Source organism: Myotis brandtii, unplaced genomic scaffold (genome assembly GCF_000412655.1).
Source record: "Myotis brandtii unplaced genomic scaffold, ASM41265v1 scaffold4, whole genome shotgun sequence".
In the NCBI taxonomy this organism is placed as follows: Eukaryota; Metazoa; Chordata; class Mammalia; order Chiroptera; family Vespertilionidae; genus Myotis; species Myotis brandtii.
In genome coordinates, this window is record NW_005365371.1 from 1682299 (window position 1) to 1702012 (window position 19714).

The 19714-nt window shown below is 43.5% G+C and overlaps 1 protein-coding gene across 17 annotated transcripts in view; it reads left to right on the forward strand.

Moving 5' to 3' along the window:
- The window catches only part of KALRN (kalirin, RhoGEF kinase), a 586523-nt gene that overhangs the window by 320258 nt on the left and 246551 nt on the right, over positions 1-19714 (forward strand). For 14 of the 17 annotated variants that reach the window (XM_005873113.2, XM_005873109.2, XM_005873114.2 and 11 more), the window contains 4 exons: positions 2952-3118; positions 10049-10168; positions 16111-16329; positions 19361-19510. In XM_005873113.2, coding sequence (XP_005873175.1) covers positions 2952-3118; positions 10049-10168; positions 16111-16329; positions 19361-19510 — 656 coding nt within the window. The remainder of the gene's footprint in view (positions 1-2951; positions 3119-10048; positions 10169-16110; positions 16330-19360; positions 19511-19714) is intronic. The other 3 variants (XM_005873115.2, XM_005873112.2, XM_014545254.1) reach the window with 1 other exon arrangement.

Here is a 19714-nt window from a genome sequence, read left to right on the forward strand (position 1 = left end):
TATCCAAGGCAGATATATATATATTTAAAGAACACAGTCGAAATGCATATTACAAGAATGGGCAGTATAACCAGGAATCCCCAACTCTTTCCCTAGACCATAGATGCCTCTCCTTGAGGAAATTAAAGTCCCCCCTGCCACCCCCTGGCCTGGCAGCAAAGGAAAGCAAAGTGAGAGTTTATTACTAACCGTGGCCTTGAGCCCCAAATAAGCACAATGCCAAATAGTCTAGTAACTGCGTGTAACAGAAGGACCATTGGACATGTGATCCAGTGGTTCCCCATCTTGTTTGCATGTTGGACTCACCCAGGAGCTTTAAGATTTACCGATTCTGGTGTTCTTGGTCTGGGGTGTGGGCATGGCATGGTAATTTTTTAAATTTCTCCAGATGAATCTAATGTGAGCCAAGGTTGAGAGCACTGGTCTAAGTGTCCAAACTACCATAGTTTCTAATTATATACTTTGAGCAAGTACATAAATACCAATGGTAAGATTTTATGTTTACATTTTATACAAACCATTCCACAGCCCCATCAGCAATCAATAGTAAATGTGTTATAATTTCCCTAAGGGAAAGGGAAAAGTGGGAAAATGGGTAATTTTTAGACTACTAAAGGCCAGGCACTGTATATACTGGCACTTTATCTCTGAGTCCTCACAACACACCCAGAAGTCTTGGGATTCCCATTTTACCCAGGCTTAGAGAGGATATGGAGTTCAGATACCATGGATAGGTTACAGCCCATGGATTCAAAGTTACATCTGTCCTTCCCCAAAGCTCTCAGGTACTTTCTACCACTGCACATGGCCTGAGTTCCTCCCTAAAGAGGCCCATGTGTTCATTGAACAGGTATTTATTGGGTGTATGAGTCAAGCACTGGGCTAGGTCCTGAAGATGCGAAGAGGCATAAGACAGACTTGGACCTAGTATCAGAGAGCCTGCATTTCTGCGAGAGCATGGACAAGTTAATAAGGGACAAGCCTCAGTGCAAGTATTCTGATGGAGGGATGAGAACAGGGCATTGTGGGAGCACATCAGAAACTTCAATACAACATTCTATAAGGAGACTGACAAACTATTTTATTACAAACCAGAGGCCCAATGCACAAAATTTGTTCATGGGTCGGGTCCCTAGGCCTGGCCGGCAATCAGGGCTGATCTGTGGGGTGACCAGCAGGGCGATGGGGGGGCCCTGCTAGCACCCACCTTGGCTGGCCTGGGGCCTACAGGCTTGGGGCAGCTCCTGCATTGAGCATCCGCCCCCTGGTGGTCAGTGTGCATCATAGCAACCGGTCATTCCACCAGTTGTTCTGCTGTTTGGTTGATTTGCATATTAGCCTTTTATTATATAGGACACACTTCAATACTTGGTACAAAGAACAAACATTCTTGTTGCACTTCTGAGAGCCCCTGAGGAGGCTAATTACGCCTCTGATTAGGAGTAATGTCAACACAAGAAAGCTATTTGCTGTTGATGGATGGATATGTGCCAACTGATGGATTTTAACTGGGACCCATTTCAATGTGTTGGAGGCAGTGGGAGAGAGCACGGAGTTTCTATTCTTTTGGGTGCAGCTGGAGTAAGTCTTCCTGTTTTCCCATTCTCCATCCACAACATGATGCACTACTGAGGAGCACAGAGGTGTCCTAGGCACCGTCCTCACCCATTCCAGTTCCTGTGTTCATCTCTCAGAAAACAATCCAAGTGAGGTAGATGAGAATGAAGGGCAGGCTGTGAGCCTCTTCTGGATGATATCCTAAGCAGATGGATGACCCCGTTAATGCGTTACTAGGCGTAGAGGCCTATTTAGCAGCAGTGTGGCAGGAGTGAACCATGAGCTTGCTGTAGAAAGACACTTTGCCCAAGCCCAGCATCCTAAACGTCAGAGATGCATGCAGAATGAAAACCGAGCTGGAAAAAACCCACATGGTGTATGGAAGCAGGAAAGAGCATCTACTTCTGCAGATGGATTTTAATTAGATTTTCAGAAGATAAACATGGGGTCAAGGGTCATCCCACTTAGCTGAGCACTGCAGATGTAGAAATGTTGTATTCCTTCTTATTTTTTATTTCAGTCAAGGAGATGCTCTACCTCATCCTCTCGGTAATTGAAAATAGTAAGTGGAGGGAGTTGACTGCCAAAAGGACAGGCTGTTCTTTTCTGTCTCCTGTGAATATTTCAGGAGCGAGGACTGGGAATTATGAAACTGACAGAAAAAAAATAAACATGAGAAGATACTGAAATTATTACCATGTAACACCAGAAAATTTCTTTCCCACTCTCCCATATTGTCATTATATAAAACACTATTTTTTGCCTCTATAGAAATGAATTTCCTTTCACGAGTATAGCCGTCCCCTGTACTCCCCCGACTGTATGCTGCAGGTATACCTGTGATGGCAGAGGTGAATGTCTGATGGTGTGAGAGCAATGGGGACATCTTCCAAATCAGATTTCTTTTTCAGGCGGCCATCCACTGAGATTGGTGGGCTCCCCAGCTGACCAGCTAATGAGAATGTGCCTTGGGCAGAAGTGCCTAAGACAGTCTTTTTGGGTTTGTTTTATATTTCCCAGTACGATCCAGAGGCTGGATTGTGACTATTCTGGGAGTTGGCAAATCCCCCCTCAGAGACTGCTGGGTGCTGTCTTGTCTGGGGATGGACTTCCAGAGAACCAGCTCTCTATAACACCAGTCGATATAAGGAGCTGACCATCTGTTGAAAAGTTAGTCCCAGGCAAAGGACCAGTTAACCCAAAAGAGATGCCATGTGGGAGCATCCCAAACAAAGCCCGTTATGGCCGTCTGTCCACTTTCACAGACGGATGCATAGTAGTTGGGAGGGTGCTGATAATGGCCATTTCTGAATTCCAGCTTTCATATGAATATTGAATGAAATGTAGTCTTTATGGTACTACCTGGTTTTTAATTGTTTATTTTTTTAAATCAGGAATTGAGTTAATCTGTGAGAAAGACATTGATCTGGCAGCTCAGGTGCAAGAGCTACTGGAGTTCCTCCACGAGAAGCAGCATGAGCTGGAGCTCAATGCGGAGCAGACGCATAAGCGGCTCGAGCAGTGCCTCCAACTGCGGCACCTCCAGGCTGAGGTCAAGCAGGTGAGCCTGGCTCCTCCACCTTCCACTCAGGCTTCCCACCCGGGCTTCCCAACGGGGCTGGGCCTGCTCCTGGTATGGGGTGAGGCAGACAGAGCCACAGGTGTAACCAGACCTCAGAAATAGATACGTGAAGGAATGGTTGTATTAGCTTCTGAAAGCTGGGCTGCCATCTATTGGATCTGACAAACAGGTCTAAGGGTCCAGTGGCCCAAACAAGAAATGCATAATTCCTCTTTCATAACAATCTAAGGAGAGCATTCCTGAGTTGCCCTCAGTCACTGAAGGTGTTTCTCTTCCTTTGCATCCCCAATCCTGGCATACAGTTCATGAGAAATACAAATCCTTTATCAATAAGTATATGGAGCCTTTAGAGCTAGGATGATTAATTTGGGGCCCCTGTGTGCCTAGTGTAGTCCCTGTCACATAGCTGATAGTCAATACGTGGTAGCAGTTGCCATCATTCTTTTCAGTGTGGTTCCGATAACATTTTCTTACCACAATAAAGTCAATTTTAAAAAGGAAAAAAGGTTCTTATCTATATGAAATATGATACTAGCCATTTTTCTAAGGACATACCCAGGTGTCTAGGAATCTCTAGGGACATACAATGACCAATGGCACATTTAAAAAATACTACATATTTTACCCTTATGTACACTGACTGCTAGAGCTTTTAGATTTAAATCTATTAATGTACCCCAGGGAACAGAAACATCATATTTGATTTAATGATTGCTTGGTCCCTTGGAGTCAGGGTATTCCTTGCTAATGCCTATGTCTTAGTTATAACATTGTTATTTATTAAAGTGGACAAAAGTATCTTCTGTGCTCCCCTTCTCCCCCAGTCAGTGCTCAGCCAGAGCCCACACATGCTGTGCTAAAGATTCCCCACTGAGCCCCAGGCAAGACCAGATCACAGCGCTGCCATCCAAGTCGTTTTCCGCGTAGTTGCACTGGGAACCCGCGTGGCTCTCTGGAGAGAAATGTTATTCACGGGGACACGGTGGGGATCCCGGCAGGCCCGGAGCAGTGAGGAGAATACAAATCAGACACTCTTGGCAGTAATGATAGTACTTTCTTTCAAATGAGAAGTATTTTTTCATTCGTCATCTCATTATAGGTGAACAAGCCATGGGGGGAAGTGGTGTATGTTTACTTCACAAATGAGGAAACTGAGGTACCATAGGATTAGTGCTCCCGGGCCTCTTGACCAACTCAAGCTAAAACTTGCACCCAGGCCTCCTAAATCCAGGGCCCTACAATTTGCCTCTGCAAGACCCCACGCCCACCCTGGGGTTTCCGGGGAAAGAGAAAAAAGCCCTGCAGCAGCATGCAGTCTGGGTTTTCTTGGCCGCAGCAGCATTACACTGAACTGCTGCAGGCGTGGCTTACAGCTGGCAGCGAGGTGGCACCTGCACGCTCACTCAGCGGGCTCCAGAGCTCATGGGGTCCTCTGCTCTGCGTGCTGTTATTCCTGTCAGTGGACAGTGGCAGGGGTGATCATCCGAACAAAACAGAGCAGATGAAAATTATCCCTATTTGACTTTGAAATGAATCTACTTTTGCTTTTGTTCCTGGTTTTTTACTTATTTATTGTTTTGTTCCAGCATTAATAGTGTAGAGCCAACACCCTAATTATGTTGTGTGTGTTTTTGTGACTGATACGAAAATGGAAATGAATGTTCATCCTCCAAGTGTACATCCTGTGTAGAATGGGGAGCTGGGATGATGATAACACAGTTTGTCAAATGGGAAAGTGAAACATCTATCTATGAATAATTCAGGCTTGACGAATATCTGTATACATTTGCATTCAGCATTGTATGAATTGGAGAACCAAAACAGAACCCTCCTATGGGGCTGAGGAAACCTCGTCTCCCGCCATGCTCAGAATGACACACAGTGGGACTGGAGTTCCAGATGGGGCTGGATTGCTCCCATCAGAATTTAGGGAAACTGTGGAGGCCTTTGCAAAGAACAGCGGCCTTGGGGGTGACCAGGGACTGCTGTTCGGTCCAGCCACCATGCCTCATTAGACAGACTTGTTTTCCTAGTCGATGCAAGGCTCTTTCTCTAGAGAGTTGTCTGGTCCTGTTCAGAGCAGGCATTTGCGTTTGATGGAACTTGGTGGAGCAGGAAATATTGATTTGGAAGCTGTCGACACTTGGAAAGAGGGAGTTAATTTAGATGTCAGTATTGATCAATGGGGCTACATTTAGACACCAGCTTGAGAGTTTTCTTTTGAATATACTCTCAAAAAAAGAAAAGAATAAAAGGAAAAGGACATTTAATGGAAATGCCATCAATGGGGACAGAAAGGGAGAGGACAACAATGTGTTATTATACCGCTCTGTCATTAGAGCTCTCACAGAGGAAAGGTTGAGATGTGGCCATCATAACCTTAAGTGTTGTTATGTCACAGTTACATGAAACTGAAACTTTGAGGGGGACGATGCCACAGACATTAGACTGAAAATTATTTTCAAGTGTTCAGGACAAAGGAAATTGGTTAATGCAACTGATTTTTTTCCTGAGGGATTACCTAGGACTTTGTATATAAGGAAAATGGCCCAGATACCTCCAGAAAACTATGTTAAGTCTTAAAGGGCAACCACTTTCCTGATTACAGCCCATGGTCCAGGGCCCCAGACCACCCAGATGCCCCCTTTCTTCTAGAAAAGTCGTTCAGATTTTTCTCCAGACCCCACAGAATGCTCTGATTGCTTTCCAGGAAAATTGCTACTCTGGTAAGGATGATCTCACATTTATTAGATAATTCAGGAAGATTTGAATAGCCTATTTAATGGGCATAAAACTAAAAGAATTTCCATATGTATTCCTGAAGAGCAGTGCATTTAGCAGAAAATAGGCCAAAATGGATTTATAAGATTTGGGGGCTCTAAGCAATGAGGAAAGAAACCACGTGTATTTGTTTACTAAAGATATTGACTTAGATTTGCCCTATGGGGCAAATACTGGCCAAAATTTGCATAGTGTCAAGATGGACATTCACAACAAAGGAGAAAAAATATTATCCTGTTCTCATATTCCTGTCGAGAATACTGTGTTCAATTGGGTTCACTATACATAGAACTTAGAAAAGAGTTGGAGTAAGTCCAAAAAAGAGGCAACCACTATCTATTTCTCTCAAAGTGGAGATAATGAAGAAGACACATGGTCATGGCCTATAAAACCATGATGGATGAACCCATACAGTCTCAAAAATCATGAATCTTTAGAACTAAGAAACATTGAAACCATGAGAGGCTCCCAGTTACCATCTGAGGGGCTGATGGTTTTCCTGTGGCTGGGGTTTCAGAAGTGGCTGTGCCTCGTGATGATATCTGCAGTCGCAGGCCTCGGAGTCAATGGCTTTGAGTGCAACCTCACAGACTTATTGTCAGCATGACCTAGAGAACACAGCCATGTACCTGCAGCTTCCTCAGCCCACGTGGTGGCAGGGTCCACCTGCCCAGCTTGGATGGCTTCCTCGTTTGTGGACATCCACATCCAGTTAACTAAACAAGTCTCCTAACCCAGTTAGCTGAGCTTTCTTGGCCTGAGGAAGCGATAGATCTCCATTTCCATTCCCCCTCTCAGCTCTGACTGAGTCCCCAAGCATCCATACTTTTTCAGTCCCTCATTTCTGGAAGCTAAGTTCTCTGGTATACTATGGTTATAGGGGCAGTCCCAGAATGTTGAAAGAAGTATGGAATGTTAGGGCTCAAAGTGACCTTCAAAGATCATCTAACTTATAGGTAAACTGTTGCCTCAGTGATTGATCAGCATAAAATGTTCACTTGATGGATTATATGTTATGGTTTGCAAAGTACTTTCACATTAATTATTTTATTTCATATTTGCCCTGTGACTTAGGCAAGCAAGGGGTTACCATTTTACAGAAAAGAAAACTGAGCCTCAGAGAGATGAAATGTTTCCAAACTCACACAGCTCAAGATTGGTAGAACCAACACTTTCTCATTTTTATTATAATATTTCTTCTACTACCTTGCATTCATTTGGATGCTCACCGAAGAATAAATAACCAACCTTGTGAACCAGGAACACTAAGGACTATAGTAATAGAGAATTACACCAACAAGAATTGTCATTAATCAGAGTACAAAGAATGATGATAACAAAACAGCTAAGATACCTACCTAACATCAGGAGGGCCAGAATACACCAATAAATACTACAAATACTGGGACAAAAATTAATATTCCCAGACTTTCTCTCTTCTCATTGTGAGAGGTACAAATGAAGAATCATAGCATTACCTGGCTTTGCTCCAGAACTAAAAATGATCACCACCACTATTATCCTGCTATGTTGCATCAACCCTGATTACAGAGGGTGACGGTACTGCTATCCTAACCTTACAAATGAGAAAACTGAGACTCAGAGGGTTAGTAACAGAGCCAGGTGTGCTGACTGCAGATTTTGTGCTCTTTCTATACTATCTCAGTTCTGCTTCTAAGACTAACTCAATCATAGGGATCAGTCTCACCCTGACTGAACCTGAGGATGGATATAAACTGCCATGCATTTTTTATCTTCCTAAAATCAAGTCTCCCGCTTTAAAGTCCTGCATGCCTTTATAAACAGTGTTTGGGAAATAAAAGTGAGCAAGGATGTCAGAGATATGGCATGATTTAATGAAAGAGGTAAAGGCTGGAGCCCACAATATTTCTAAATGGAAAAGCTTGTAAATGGGGATCCCACAACCACAGCTACAACTGATGTTTCAGTTGGCTGAGACTGGAGAGGAATATCTCCTCAGGAGGCCCAGAGGGAATCAAATTGCCCCTCAAGCATTGATTTGTGTTGTATATGGAAAAAATGTTTCTCTGACACCCTCAGATGAATCTTGAACCAAGCAAAACGCAATGAATCATGGCAGAAGGACTACATAGTTCAGAAATGTACATTGAGAGGTCCATTTTGCAAAAAGATGAAGCATTTGGAGCACACAATCCGTGTATGCCTCCACCCAAACTTACAGGCAGCTTTGGGAAGTCATTTGCCCCTCGAGCCTGCCAGCCATAGTACACCAGTGGCATCGGAGATTTCACACATACACTCTGAGCAGTTATTTCCTGCAACTATTTGCTGTACAATAGTTGTACCTCATCCACAATCTGCCAGACCGGCCATGAATTAACATCTCAATCCAGAGAGCCCTGCTTCAGCGGGATGTCTGCCCCCAAATTATCCATGCACAATATGGCACCAGTCATTGTCTGCCCAAGGAGGAAATTGGCAAAATGTCTATGAGGGTTATGGCCTAGGAAACCAGGCTGAGTATTTTTCTAATTGTTTAACATGAAGAAGTTGAGAGGAGAAAGTAATATTCTGAAACAGATTGTGGTGACTTCTGTTTGTGTGGAAGTGACAGATATGTGGTATTTACTGAGTTTGACATTTCAAAAGAATTTTTTCTCCAATAAAACTCTCAGATTTCCTAATAAAGAAAATACTTGGCAATTTGCTTGTGACCAGACACAAGGTAGATTTTCAAGGCCTGATTCTTCCAGGTTGATTATTCGCGCTAACACTATTAGCTGGATAATTGCACGTGCCCATTTCACCTAGGTCCTAGGACTGTCTAGACCAGTGGTTCTCAACCTTCCTAATGCCGCGACCCTTTAATACAGTTCCTCATGTTGTGGTGACCCCCAACCATAAAATTATTTTCGTTGCTACTTTATAACTGTAATTTTGCTACTGTTATGAATCGTAATGTAAATATCTGATATGCAGGATGTATTTTCATTGTTACAAATTGAACATAATTAAAGCATAGTGATTAATCACAAAAACAATATGAACCGTAATTTTGCTACTGTTATGAATCATCATGTAAATATCTGATATGCAGGATGTATTTAGGCGACCCCTGTGAAAGGGTCGTTCGACCCCCAAAGGGGTCTCGACCCACAGGTTGAGAATCCCTGGTCTAGATGGTGTCAGCTGTTTCTCCTTCTACGCTAATATTCCCTCGCTGAGGACTAATTAAGGTCACCTAGAAATTTTACTCAGCTGAGTCCTAGCCTCTAGGTCAATTATAACTTACTTTCCCTTTTTCTAATTTTCCCATTATGGATTATTTACACTATTTTGCTTGTTTTCTTTATCCTCCTTCCTCCTCCCTCCTTTGGGTTGCTTACCTGCCAAAGCTCAAGCCTGTCTACCTTGGCTATTTTGCAGGGCATGGGAGGTTGGACCCACTCCTTAGGTGTGACCTGGGTGTTCGCCATAGATAACCCCTCAACTCTTTCAAAAACTTTACTGCATACCCGTCATATGCTGGATACTGTGCTGGGCATTATACGAGAAGAAAATGTGACTAATAGAATACTCTGCTCTTCTGGAAGTTTACCTTCTAAGGGGAGAATTGAAACATAGGTCAGAATAATTGACCAAAGGCAGCCTGAGGTGAGTGCCACAAAGGTGGTACGTGCCAAATGGTACGGCTGTGCTAGGTGACCAAGAGGTCCTTTCTAATGGGAGTGACTAGGTTGGTAGATTTCAAGACGTTATTACCATTTAAAATTGGCCTTTAAAAAAGAAAAGGGTACCAACAGAGGGAGTTTATTTATGCCATTCTGTGTTCCAGGAGGAACTTCAGAAATGGACATACAATGCAGTCAGATAAAGTAATGTTTAAATTAAGTGGGTGAGAAAATCGGGACAGAGGCATGATAAAGGTAGGAAAGAATATATGAAGCTGGGAAGGAGGTTGGTCCTTAAGGTAAGTGCCCTGTGGCACAGGGTGCCAGGTAAGATTAGGAAGATGACCAACTTAATTATCCAGACCCATCCTGTGGGTGGCAGATAGTGAGCTCTCTGACTGAAGGGCCCATCAGAGGCCACAGCTCTGGGGAAGTTGTGAAGGCCGTTCACCTGTGCTCCTGTCTGACTCCCTAGGTCCTGGGATGGATCCGCAATGGGGAGTCGATGCTGAACGCCAGCCTGGTCAACGCCAGCTCCTTGTCTGAAGCGGAGCAGCTGCAGCGGGAGCACGAGCAGTTCCAACTGGCCATCGAGGTAACACCCACATCTGGCTGCACCGCCCTCCCCTCCCCTGTCTGTCCTGTGGTTCAAGTGGGACGATTTCTCATATGTGGGTGTCCCTTTATGTAATGAAGCCCTCACTCTTCCTAGTGAAATGGTCCAGGGAGCCTCCCTACTCTCCAGGAATTGATGGAGAAGCCAATGCAGGGTTTACGCCCCCTAACCCCAACAAGGAGGCCTGGTTTTAGAACTCAAGTATTCACACTACAAACATGGATTTGCTTTCTTTCTAATTGGTACCTTTAACCTTCAAGCCCCCTGGTGCATTGAGTTTTTTATTCCTTGTGGACTATGCACCATGTGAGAAATGTAAAGGTCACACAGAATTGAGGATGAACAAGTGAAAGAGTCATTAGTAAATTAGGATTCCGTGTTAAACGCTTAGCTTACATGTAAGGTTGATTCCGTTGTCAGATTCGGCCTTTTTACAAGAACAGCGATCACAGGGGCAGACAGCGCTGGATGGTTTGCTCCACTGAGAGTAGTTGTTCAGTGATGCTGCTTTTAAAATAAAACTCCACTTATGATCATCTAATATAAGTCTTATCTTACTTTAAATAATACCTTTAATGATCTTTTCTGCTAGAACATTATCCTTCCCAAAGAGACTTGAGCTGATTGCTTTAGCGTGGTGTCAGGGAAAATGGTAGGAAATGAGACATGGGAATGATATTAAAATAAAATAAGCTCAATACCAATGGGAAAAGAGATAAAGAAGGAAAACGTCAAAGACATTCATTACTTATGGTTCAGCATAAATTTTGACCCACTTCTGAGTGTGTTACAAATGCAAAGTGTTATCTTCTACAAAAAATTATTGTTATTGAGAATTTTCTACTACAGTGATACAATTTTAACTGTTCATGCCAATAAGTATATGGTTAATACAGTAATCCAGTTGATTGCCACTCATTTTGAAACTAGTGGTTGATTGATCTCAACCATTTAATTTTCTAAAAACCATCTTATACGTGTAAAAATAGCATGAACGTGAATGGCATGTTTCTATAAGATTTCTGATATATTCTCAGGAACAGCTGCTAGTACTAGGATACTGTTTGGGATTTAAGATTGTAAAATATACTGTATATTACCCACACCGTATGGGCACAAATAATTTTCTAGGGAAGAACTAACCAGAAGAGAGAAGTTTTATTATCGCTAGCTGTCTCTGTGGCATTTTACTGGCATGCCCACACATGAGAGGCTGGGAACTATTTACCATAAAGAAAAAATCAGGACTGGGGCTACAGTCAAGAATCAGGCACCCAGTGGACAAGGCCCGGGGAGAGGAGCAGTGTGGAGAACGGAGGTTTGCCAGTCAGACCGGAGGAATGCCATCAGGCTGGGAGGGATGCTGAGCAGGAGCAAACGGCTCTTGGCCATACCTCCTCCTTGTTTATATTGCATGTGAAGGTTTATGTACCTGGCCGGTAATTCAATTTTAAGTCGCTTAATCAGACGTTGGGAAAGTAAAACCGAATGTCATGACACACTTGAGCATCTCAGTGAGCTAGTGGAAAATAGTGGGTAAATGCATTTGCGACTCTATCTAAATGACTAACTCTGACATGACTTGCATATGTATCATGTGTTAATTTGTGGTAGATGCCGTTGCATCCTTACAGAATGAAGGCTCACTGAGCTTAGATGTCTCTTAATTGCTTGGGTGCAACTTGATCAGATGTTCTTGGAATTGATGTTGAGCTAGAGGCCCTTGTAGAGTTTGCCTATGGTTTCAGGAGGACATGGGAGAGCAGATAGGATTTCTGGAAGATCTTGGGAATGCAGGATAGGCAGGGTCTGTAGCATGGCTAGAATAATGATGAGAACAGAACCAGAATTTCAACGTACACTCCTCCTTCAGGTGGCCTTGTGCTTCTCTCTAAACATGTCCGTTTACTAGTACAGCGGGTTCTGCATGGGGGAAATATGCCATGGATGATTTAAGCACTTTGAAGGCAGATCTAACTAGTCTGGTTCGGCTTAACCCATTCTGTTGGTGTTACCGGAAGCCTTTACAATGATTGCTGATAGGGAGCATAATTTGACTTCTTGGACCCTCAGAAGGAACCCCGGATTCCAGAAAGGAAAATAAAATAGCCGTAGGTAGGGTGACCATGTAATTTATTGCTAAAATAGAGACATTTTTAAGAGTGAAGGAGGGAAATATTTATAACTAAGCCAGAAAACAGGCATATACAGAACTATCCTGGGCAAACCAGAATTTGCTCACACTCGCCTGGGTGGCCTCATCAGTTTTAAGGTTTTGGTCCCACAAAAGGAGGTCAGAATTTTTACCTGAAGTGGCCTTGGTTTCAGGAACACTCCCCAGAGCCATTCAGAACGGAGAGTAGTAGACAGTGCATACAGAAGCATAGTTTTATCAGCAAACCTGGATTATTGTGTGGTGGTATCCAAGATGTGTGGCTGATGTGCCTTCAAGGACTGTGAACACCATAGAGAAAAACTTGATTTTAAATTCCATTTTTATTTGAAATCCTCTTACAGATGTCAAGCTTAAGCATTATGGTAGACTGAGTTAAGTAATAGTGATCCAGTAGTTGTAACTGGTTAATAAATTCAGTTGATATGGTTCCATTTTCTTCCGTGTTCTGCTACTAAATATTAACATCTTTGATAATCCATGTCTTAAAGATATAGCAATCAATAGGATTAGATAAGAAGAAATAAATGCAAAATAATTACTCAGACCTAGCAATGCAAAGGGTTGTCATATGTCATGTACATAAGAGGTTATCATTTTGGAAATTACAGGAGGAAAGGGTTCCCAGGACTATTAGATGATAATGAATTTTAGGAAAAACAAGAGGATTTATTACATAGCATAAATTACAGGAAAATTAAAGTTATTCCTCCTCTGTCAGAGAAAAAGACATAATAACAGGTTCATGATGACAATTATATGCTGGTTTCATATACTGAGGGGAGGCCAGATAATTATCATAATTGCTAAATGGTCACTTGGTGGGCTCTTCCTCTAAATGAGACATTGTAGATGTAGATACCGTTCCGATTGCTCAAGATGTGATGTGACATAGTGGAAAGGACATAGGTTTGGGAATAGGTCAAACCTGAATCTTATTTCTGGTTTTATCACTTCCTTGGTTGTACATTTTTGGGCAAGTCATTTAACCAGCTGAGCCTTAGTTTCTTAATCTGTGAAAAGGGAATAGTAATATTTACCTGTGGTGGTGTCATGAGAACTAGAAAAGAACATGCATAAGCACAGTGCCTAGCACAGAGTACACAGCTGGTTAAATGACAGCTATTCAAGTGAGTTTTTAAATAGTCCTTGCCTGAGAGTTCCACAGAATAAGTAAGGAGAATCAGCCAAGGGTTGGACGAGTGATATAGTTCAGAAGAGGGTAGTTTTGGTGAGGCTCAGGCTGTCTGGAAAGGCCACTTTGAAGGAGGTCAGAGGAGTGTCAAAGGGCGACTGGAACATAGATGGGGAGGAAGACTGAAGGCAGCAAAAACAAAAAGTATGGTGTGTTTTCAAAGCGTGTTTGTAAGGAAATAGGAGGTTATAATGGCATGGAAGTTATTAGGACCACATTTTGAAGCTTTAAATGACTTGGTCGCCCTAGCTGTTTTGGCTCAGTGGATAGAGTGTCGGCCTGTGGACTGAAGGGTCCCGGGTTCGATTCCGGTCAAGGGCACATGAGTTGCAGGCTCGATCCCCAGTAGGGGGCATGCAGGAGGCAGCCAATCAATAATTCTCTCTCATCATTGATGTTTCCATCTATCTCTCCCTCTCCATTTCTTTCTGAAATTAATAAAAAATAAATAAATAAAAATAAATGACATGGTCTAAAGTTTGGGCTTAATTTCCTAGCAATGAGGGAACTACTGAAGACATTTGAATTGAAAGAAGGGAGAGAGGTTTATAGCATAAAATTCAAGTTTTAGCGCTGAAAAGGACATCAGAAATCACTTAATCCAAGCACTTCCTACTACAAAAAATGAATCTGTCAGCAATGCAAGGGATGGGTTGAACGGAGTAGACATGGAAGGCAAGACGACTAGGTGGGTGACCAGCACAGCAGTCTAGTTAGGAGGTGGTGAGGGCTGGACTGGGATTCGGGGTGAGGAACAGCAGACAAGGTGGTGATGTTAGGTGGCAGAGAGGAGGGCACCGTCCGCAGAATTGGAAAGTGCCCTGGGAGGACTGTTTTAGAGGAAGGAGGAGTTTAGTTTAGATGTGGAACTCGAGGAGATGTCTGGGAGGAAGGTGGAGGCTCTGACAGGACAGTAAAAACATTCCCATTTATTGGTGAGGGGTCCTCCTCTCTCTAGGAAGATCTTTCACTCCTTCACTGAGAATGCATCTTTGTAGGCGACTAACTAACATGAGCAGACAGATAGATCCACTGAGTCGGTGCTGCTGACCTGGGTGAGAGGTGTGGCAGGCAGCTTCCCCTCAGATCCAAAGACAAAGATAAGGGGTCAGGTGTTGAGGTGAGAGATGTAGGCTGGGGAGTCGTTTACAAAGAGGAGAAATGGAAATCAAGGAAAGAGATAGAGCTCTGCAGAAAAAAAAAAGAGGATGGGTCTTGGGGCACCTCCACATTTAGGAGACAGGAAAAGAAAATGCTGCCAATAAGTAAAACAGAGAAAGAAACCAGGGATTTATAGCGGGTCGTTTCAGCCCATTAGTTTACTTTTTCCAGCTGCATTCAGCAATTAGGAACCCAAGTGCTGATGTGGTCATCAGGCTTGAAGGCTGGTTTGGTGGCAAAGCAAGGGAATAAGGGCGTCTAGGCTGCTAGAGGAGGTGGTGCTGACAGAGCTAACAGTGGGTACAGATTTCAGAGACAGGGAAGGGAAGCCAGGAGGTGGTTGATAGACTAAAAAAATGAATAGCACTGTGTGGGTTGCTGTGTGGGATGAGGTGAAGGGGGAGTGGAGGTGAAAAGGAGGGAGGTTGTCCTCACACACAGGGAGTGCAGAAAGGATGTGCTCTTAGGGGCTGTCCTAGCACTGCTGCCCGAGAAGGGCAGAAATAATTCCAGAGTCAGTTACCGGGCTTCTAGCTGATCATTTTCACTGCCAGCTGAGCCACACTTTCCTAAAATTGCAAAAGCCAAATTCCTACTGCGCCATTGGGTTGAAATCATCCCAGCAGTTGAGGCCACCCAGTCCTCCAGCCTGGTCTCCCCACCTCCTACAGTTACATGTAAACTCAGGGAATGCAAACCACATTGAGCCTGAATAAGAACATAAACCTTCTACTATATATATTATCCTAAAGGCAAACGCACATAATGCAGTAATGTGAGGATTATGTGTGGAGCTGAATTGTCTGCTGTACTGCTCAGTTCCCTTGGTGAGGTTGCTAGGGGATGGTGTGAGATGCTACTCTTCTGCTTTATTAATCTGCCAAATTTATTCCTTCTACTGCAATCCTTTTCAGCTGACGTTACTGTTTAACATGTTTGCATGTTGGCTCAGATTTCTGTTACATGGGGATTTTTTTTAGCTGTGTTTATTTGATCTGTAAAATGGGATGCATTATGATGGACAATTTTGTGATTAGATTTGAAAAGGAACTTTAACGTATGAGCCCATCAGAGAGCAGATTTATACACAACTGTTGTTTCTCTGCTTCAGACACTGAAATGTCTTTAAGACCCAGAGTGATGCAAGTAGAAGAGAAAGGAGCAGGGACAGGAGTTAGGGACCTGAGCAATTAGTTAATGAAAATGTATGATTTTCTTTTTTAAAAATATGCTTTGAACAATGATGTAATTGTCATTGTGACAAAATGTTTGAATCAGTCATTTAAAGCTCTTTAACTTCTCTGCATCTTTCCACTCACGCCTCACTCCACCCCCTCCCATACCACGCCTGGGTCGTTCCCACGGACCTTTCTCTCCTCCCCTTGTGCCCAGTCCCTCTTTCATGCCACTTCCTTGCAGAAGACGCACCAGAGCGCCCTGCAGGTGCAGCAGAAAGCTGAGGCGCTGCTACAGGCCGGCCACTACGACGCAGACGCCATCCGGGAATGTGCGGAGAAGGTGGCCCTCCACTGGCAGCAGCTCATGCTGAAGATGGAAGACCGGCTGAAACTGGTCAATGCCTCTGTGGCCTTTTACAAAACCTCTGAGCAGGTGAGGGAAAGGGCTGGGGGATGTGTGAGGCTGAGAGTGGCAGAGGATTGTTTTCTGCCTCACACTGCCAATCTGCAGTACCTACCACAGCAAGAAGCCAGTCCTCTCAGTACTAACCTTTGAGAAGAGGAAAATGATTTGTGGCTTCCTTATAATGCTTTCCATTAGAGAAGTGGACCATATGAGTTGCTTCTATAAATTTCTCAGACTCCTTGGATCTAGCTGTTGAAATAGAAATGCTAGATTGGAGTGGAATATTAGTCAGCTATTGCCACAATAATGCTGTGTAACAAATCACCCCAAAACTCAGTGGTATAAAACAATAAGCATTCATTTCTTTTGCATAAGTATCTGGAGCTCAACTGGTCTTGGCTGAGCTTTGTGGAGCTGGCTCCAAGCTGCAGATTGGGGCTAGATCTGTTCCCATGTCTCTTATCCTCCTTGAACAAGGACACTTTAGGGCGAAAGGCAGAAGTGCAAGAGCCCAAAATCTTCTGTGAAAGTGCCCTTCAAGTCTCTGCTTATGTCACATGCCCTAACATCCTTTTGGCCAAAACAAGTCATGTGGCCAAGCCAACATCAATAACGCAGAGAAGTATGTACCTCCCATGGAAGTTGGGAAAGGACAATTTGCTGAACATAATCTCATTTACCACAATCAGGCACTGTGCACTGCTTGAAAAACATACAGTTCTGTTACTCACAGGGCTCCCAGTCTAATGGGGGAAACAAGGCTCCCTGTCATTGAGAACTACGAGCCTACTGGCAGGATGGTGTCGCTGTGGGAGAAAAGGCAGGGTCATAAAGATACAGACCCATTACCATTACATCTGTTCAGCAATATACACAAGAGCTAAGAGGATTTTTAAATGATTTGGGTGCTGTTAGGGAATTCTTTCTATGAAATAGAGGTTTCAAACAGAAGTAATTTTATTCCATGTAAAATACTTTCCCTCATTCCAAGTGCTCCCTAGGAGAAATAGATCAGAGAAACGTTCTCTTCTGGGTGGCCGTGGGGAAGTGTCGAGGAGCAAAGGCAGCCTGTCTGTGAGAGGGCCCTGCAGCCAGTGTTTCGGTCTCAGGCCTGCCTTCTGTTGCTTCAGAGAGATGATGCCTTCAGAAGTGGGAGCAGCAAAGACGATAAAGAGCTTCCCTGGTTGATCTATAAATTCAACATAGTCCCAATCAGATCCCAGCAAGCATTTTGGTAAAAATTGGCATGCTGATTCTAAGATTTACATAGAAATGCAAAGAACCTAGAGTAGCCATAACAACTTTGAAAAGGAAGAGCAAAGTTGAAGGAGTTACACCAGCTGATTGTGAGACTTGCCCTAAAGCTGCAGTGATCAAGCAGAATGGTGCCGGGTGTAAGGATAGACTCCATGGAACAGAATAGAGGTTCCAGGAGTAGACTCACAACTATATAGTCAGTTAATTTTGGACAAAGAATTAATTTAATAAATAAAGTCTTTTTTAAATTCTTTATTGTTTAAAGTATTACATGAGTCTCCTTTTCCTCCCCATTGACCTCTCCCCTGCCACCCCCACCCCAAGCACAAGCCCTCACCCCGCCCCCTTACTGTCTGTGTCGATTGGTTTTGCTCATATGCATGCATACAAGTCCTTTGGTCTTAACCAGATGATTCTGGACAACTGAATATTCATATAAAATGAGGCTAATCCTTCTCTACTATCATACACAAATTTTAATTTGAGATGTGTCAAGGTACTAAAGAGGTCAGAGCACTAGATTAAGAATCAGGAAATTTGACCCTGAACTAATATTGCTAAAGGTCACTTTATCTCTCAAGAAATCTGTTTCTCTGCCTATTAAACTAAAGGATTTATGCTTTATAATCTTTTCAGCTTCCGAACTGATTGGTTTTAAGTCCAATACTATCACAGGACAGGTGTCAAGTACTCTTTTCTTAGAGTTTTTGAACATATAATGTTTTCTCTCAAGGTGTGAGCATCCTGAATGTGTTCCTGCCTTGCCAAGGCAGAGATGGGTGGTGCTGGGGGAGCCAGCTTGAGTTCAGCAACAGGTCCTTCGCTCCTGGGAAGCCTGTTGGCTACGAGGGTGTCCTGCCTGGGACATCTTTCAGCTCAGTTCATAACTCAGTACATGTCCCATCCAGCACCACACTCTTCTTCAGAAAGGATGACTTTCTCAGTCCGAGGAGGCCAAGGATAATAGCTGTTCGCGCCTGCCAAAGCCAAGCAAGCGATCCAAGCCTGCTGAAGGGAAGCACAGGAGCATGAGTTCTATTTCCCACATCCTTCCCTAGGCCCTGACACTCGGCTGCCTAGTCTCCTAACTCCCTCCAAGCTCCATTCGAAGCTTTTGTTCTTTTGTTCATTTATAAGGTACTTAATAGCATGGCCTCTCGGCACTTTCTGAACCGAGAAGCTCCTTAACTTTCTTTGAGATTAACCCAAATTTGTATCCCTCTGAAGGAAATATACATTTTGTAATAGAAGGCCTGGAGATGTCATTGCCATATGGTAGTATCTTGAGACATTTTTGCTGGGATATTTTTCCATGGGGAGGGGAAAGATAGCATTCATTTATGGCCCATAAGACACAATATACAGGCAACTTCCTTCTTTACCTCTGCTTGAAACTACTTCCTGCAGGGCAATTTCAGATGGTTGGGCACCCTGAGTATCTCCCCAAAACCTCATTTTCTGTACTACCTACTTCACAGAGTTATCATAAAGTTATAGCAATATAATAGGTATTTTTTAAATCCTCAAAAAGTACTAATCTGTCTTTAGCCATTGATTATCAGAAGATGATTTCAAAATCCACATCTCAGTCTTGGACTGTCTCCCAAGGTCTAGACGCTGGGTCTCCCTGCCTCCTGGACTTCCCTCAGATCCCCAGGGGCACTGCATGCCCTCAGTCTACAAACTAAACTTTAAATAAAAAAGTGTGCATCTGTGCAGCATTCTCTCTGTTAAAGGTCCTCACAAAATACTTCCCAACTGATTAATTTACTGAGTCTTTTTTCCCCCCACGATTCATTAGGTCTGTAGTGTCCTGGAGAGCTTAGAGCAGGAATACCGGAGAGATGAGGACTGGTGTGGTGGACGAGATAAACTGGGGCCAGCAGCAGAGATCGACCACGTCATTCCACTCATCAGTAAACATCTGGAACAAAAGGAGGCCTTTCTTAAGGTCAGAGCACTTTGTCATCCAAGGTCTGGGACTTTAGACTCTTTTTCTATCTACCATCTCTCTCTCTCCCTTTCTCCCCCTGTCCCTCCTCCTCCTCTTCCTCCTTCTCTCTTTCTTTCTGTCCCACCCCCACTCTCACAAACACTGCTTCACAAGGGCTTTCCATACCCCTGTTTTTTCTAGCTTCATATCTGAAAGGGAGTA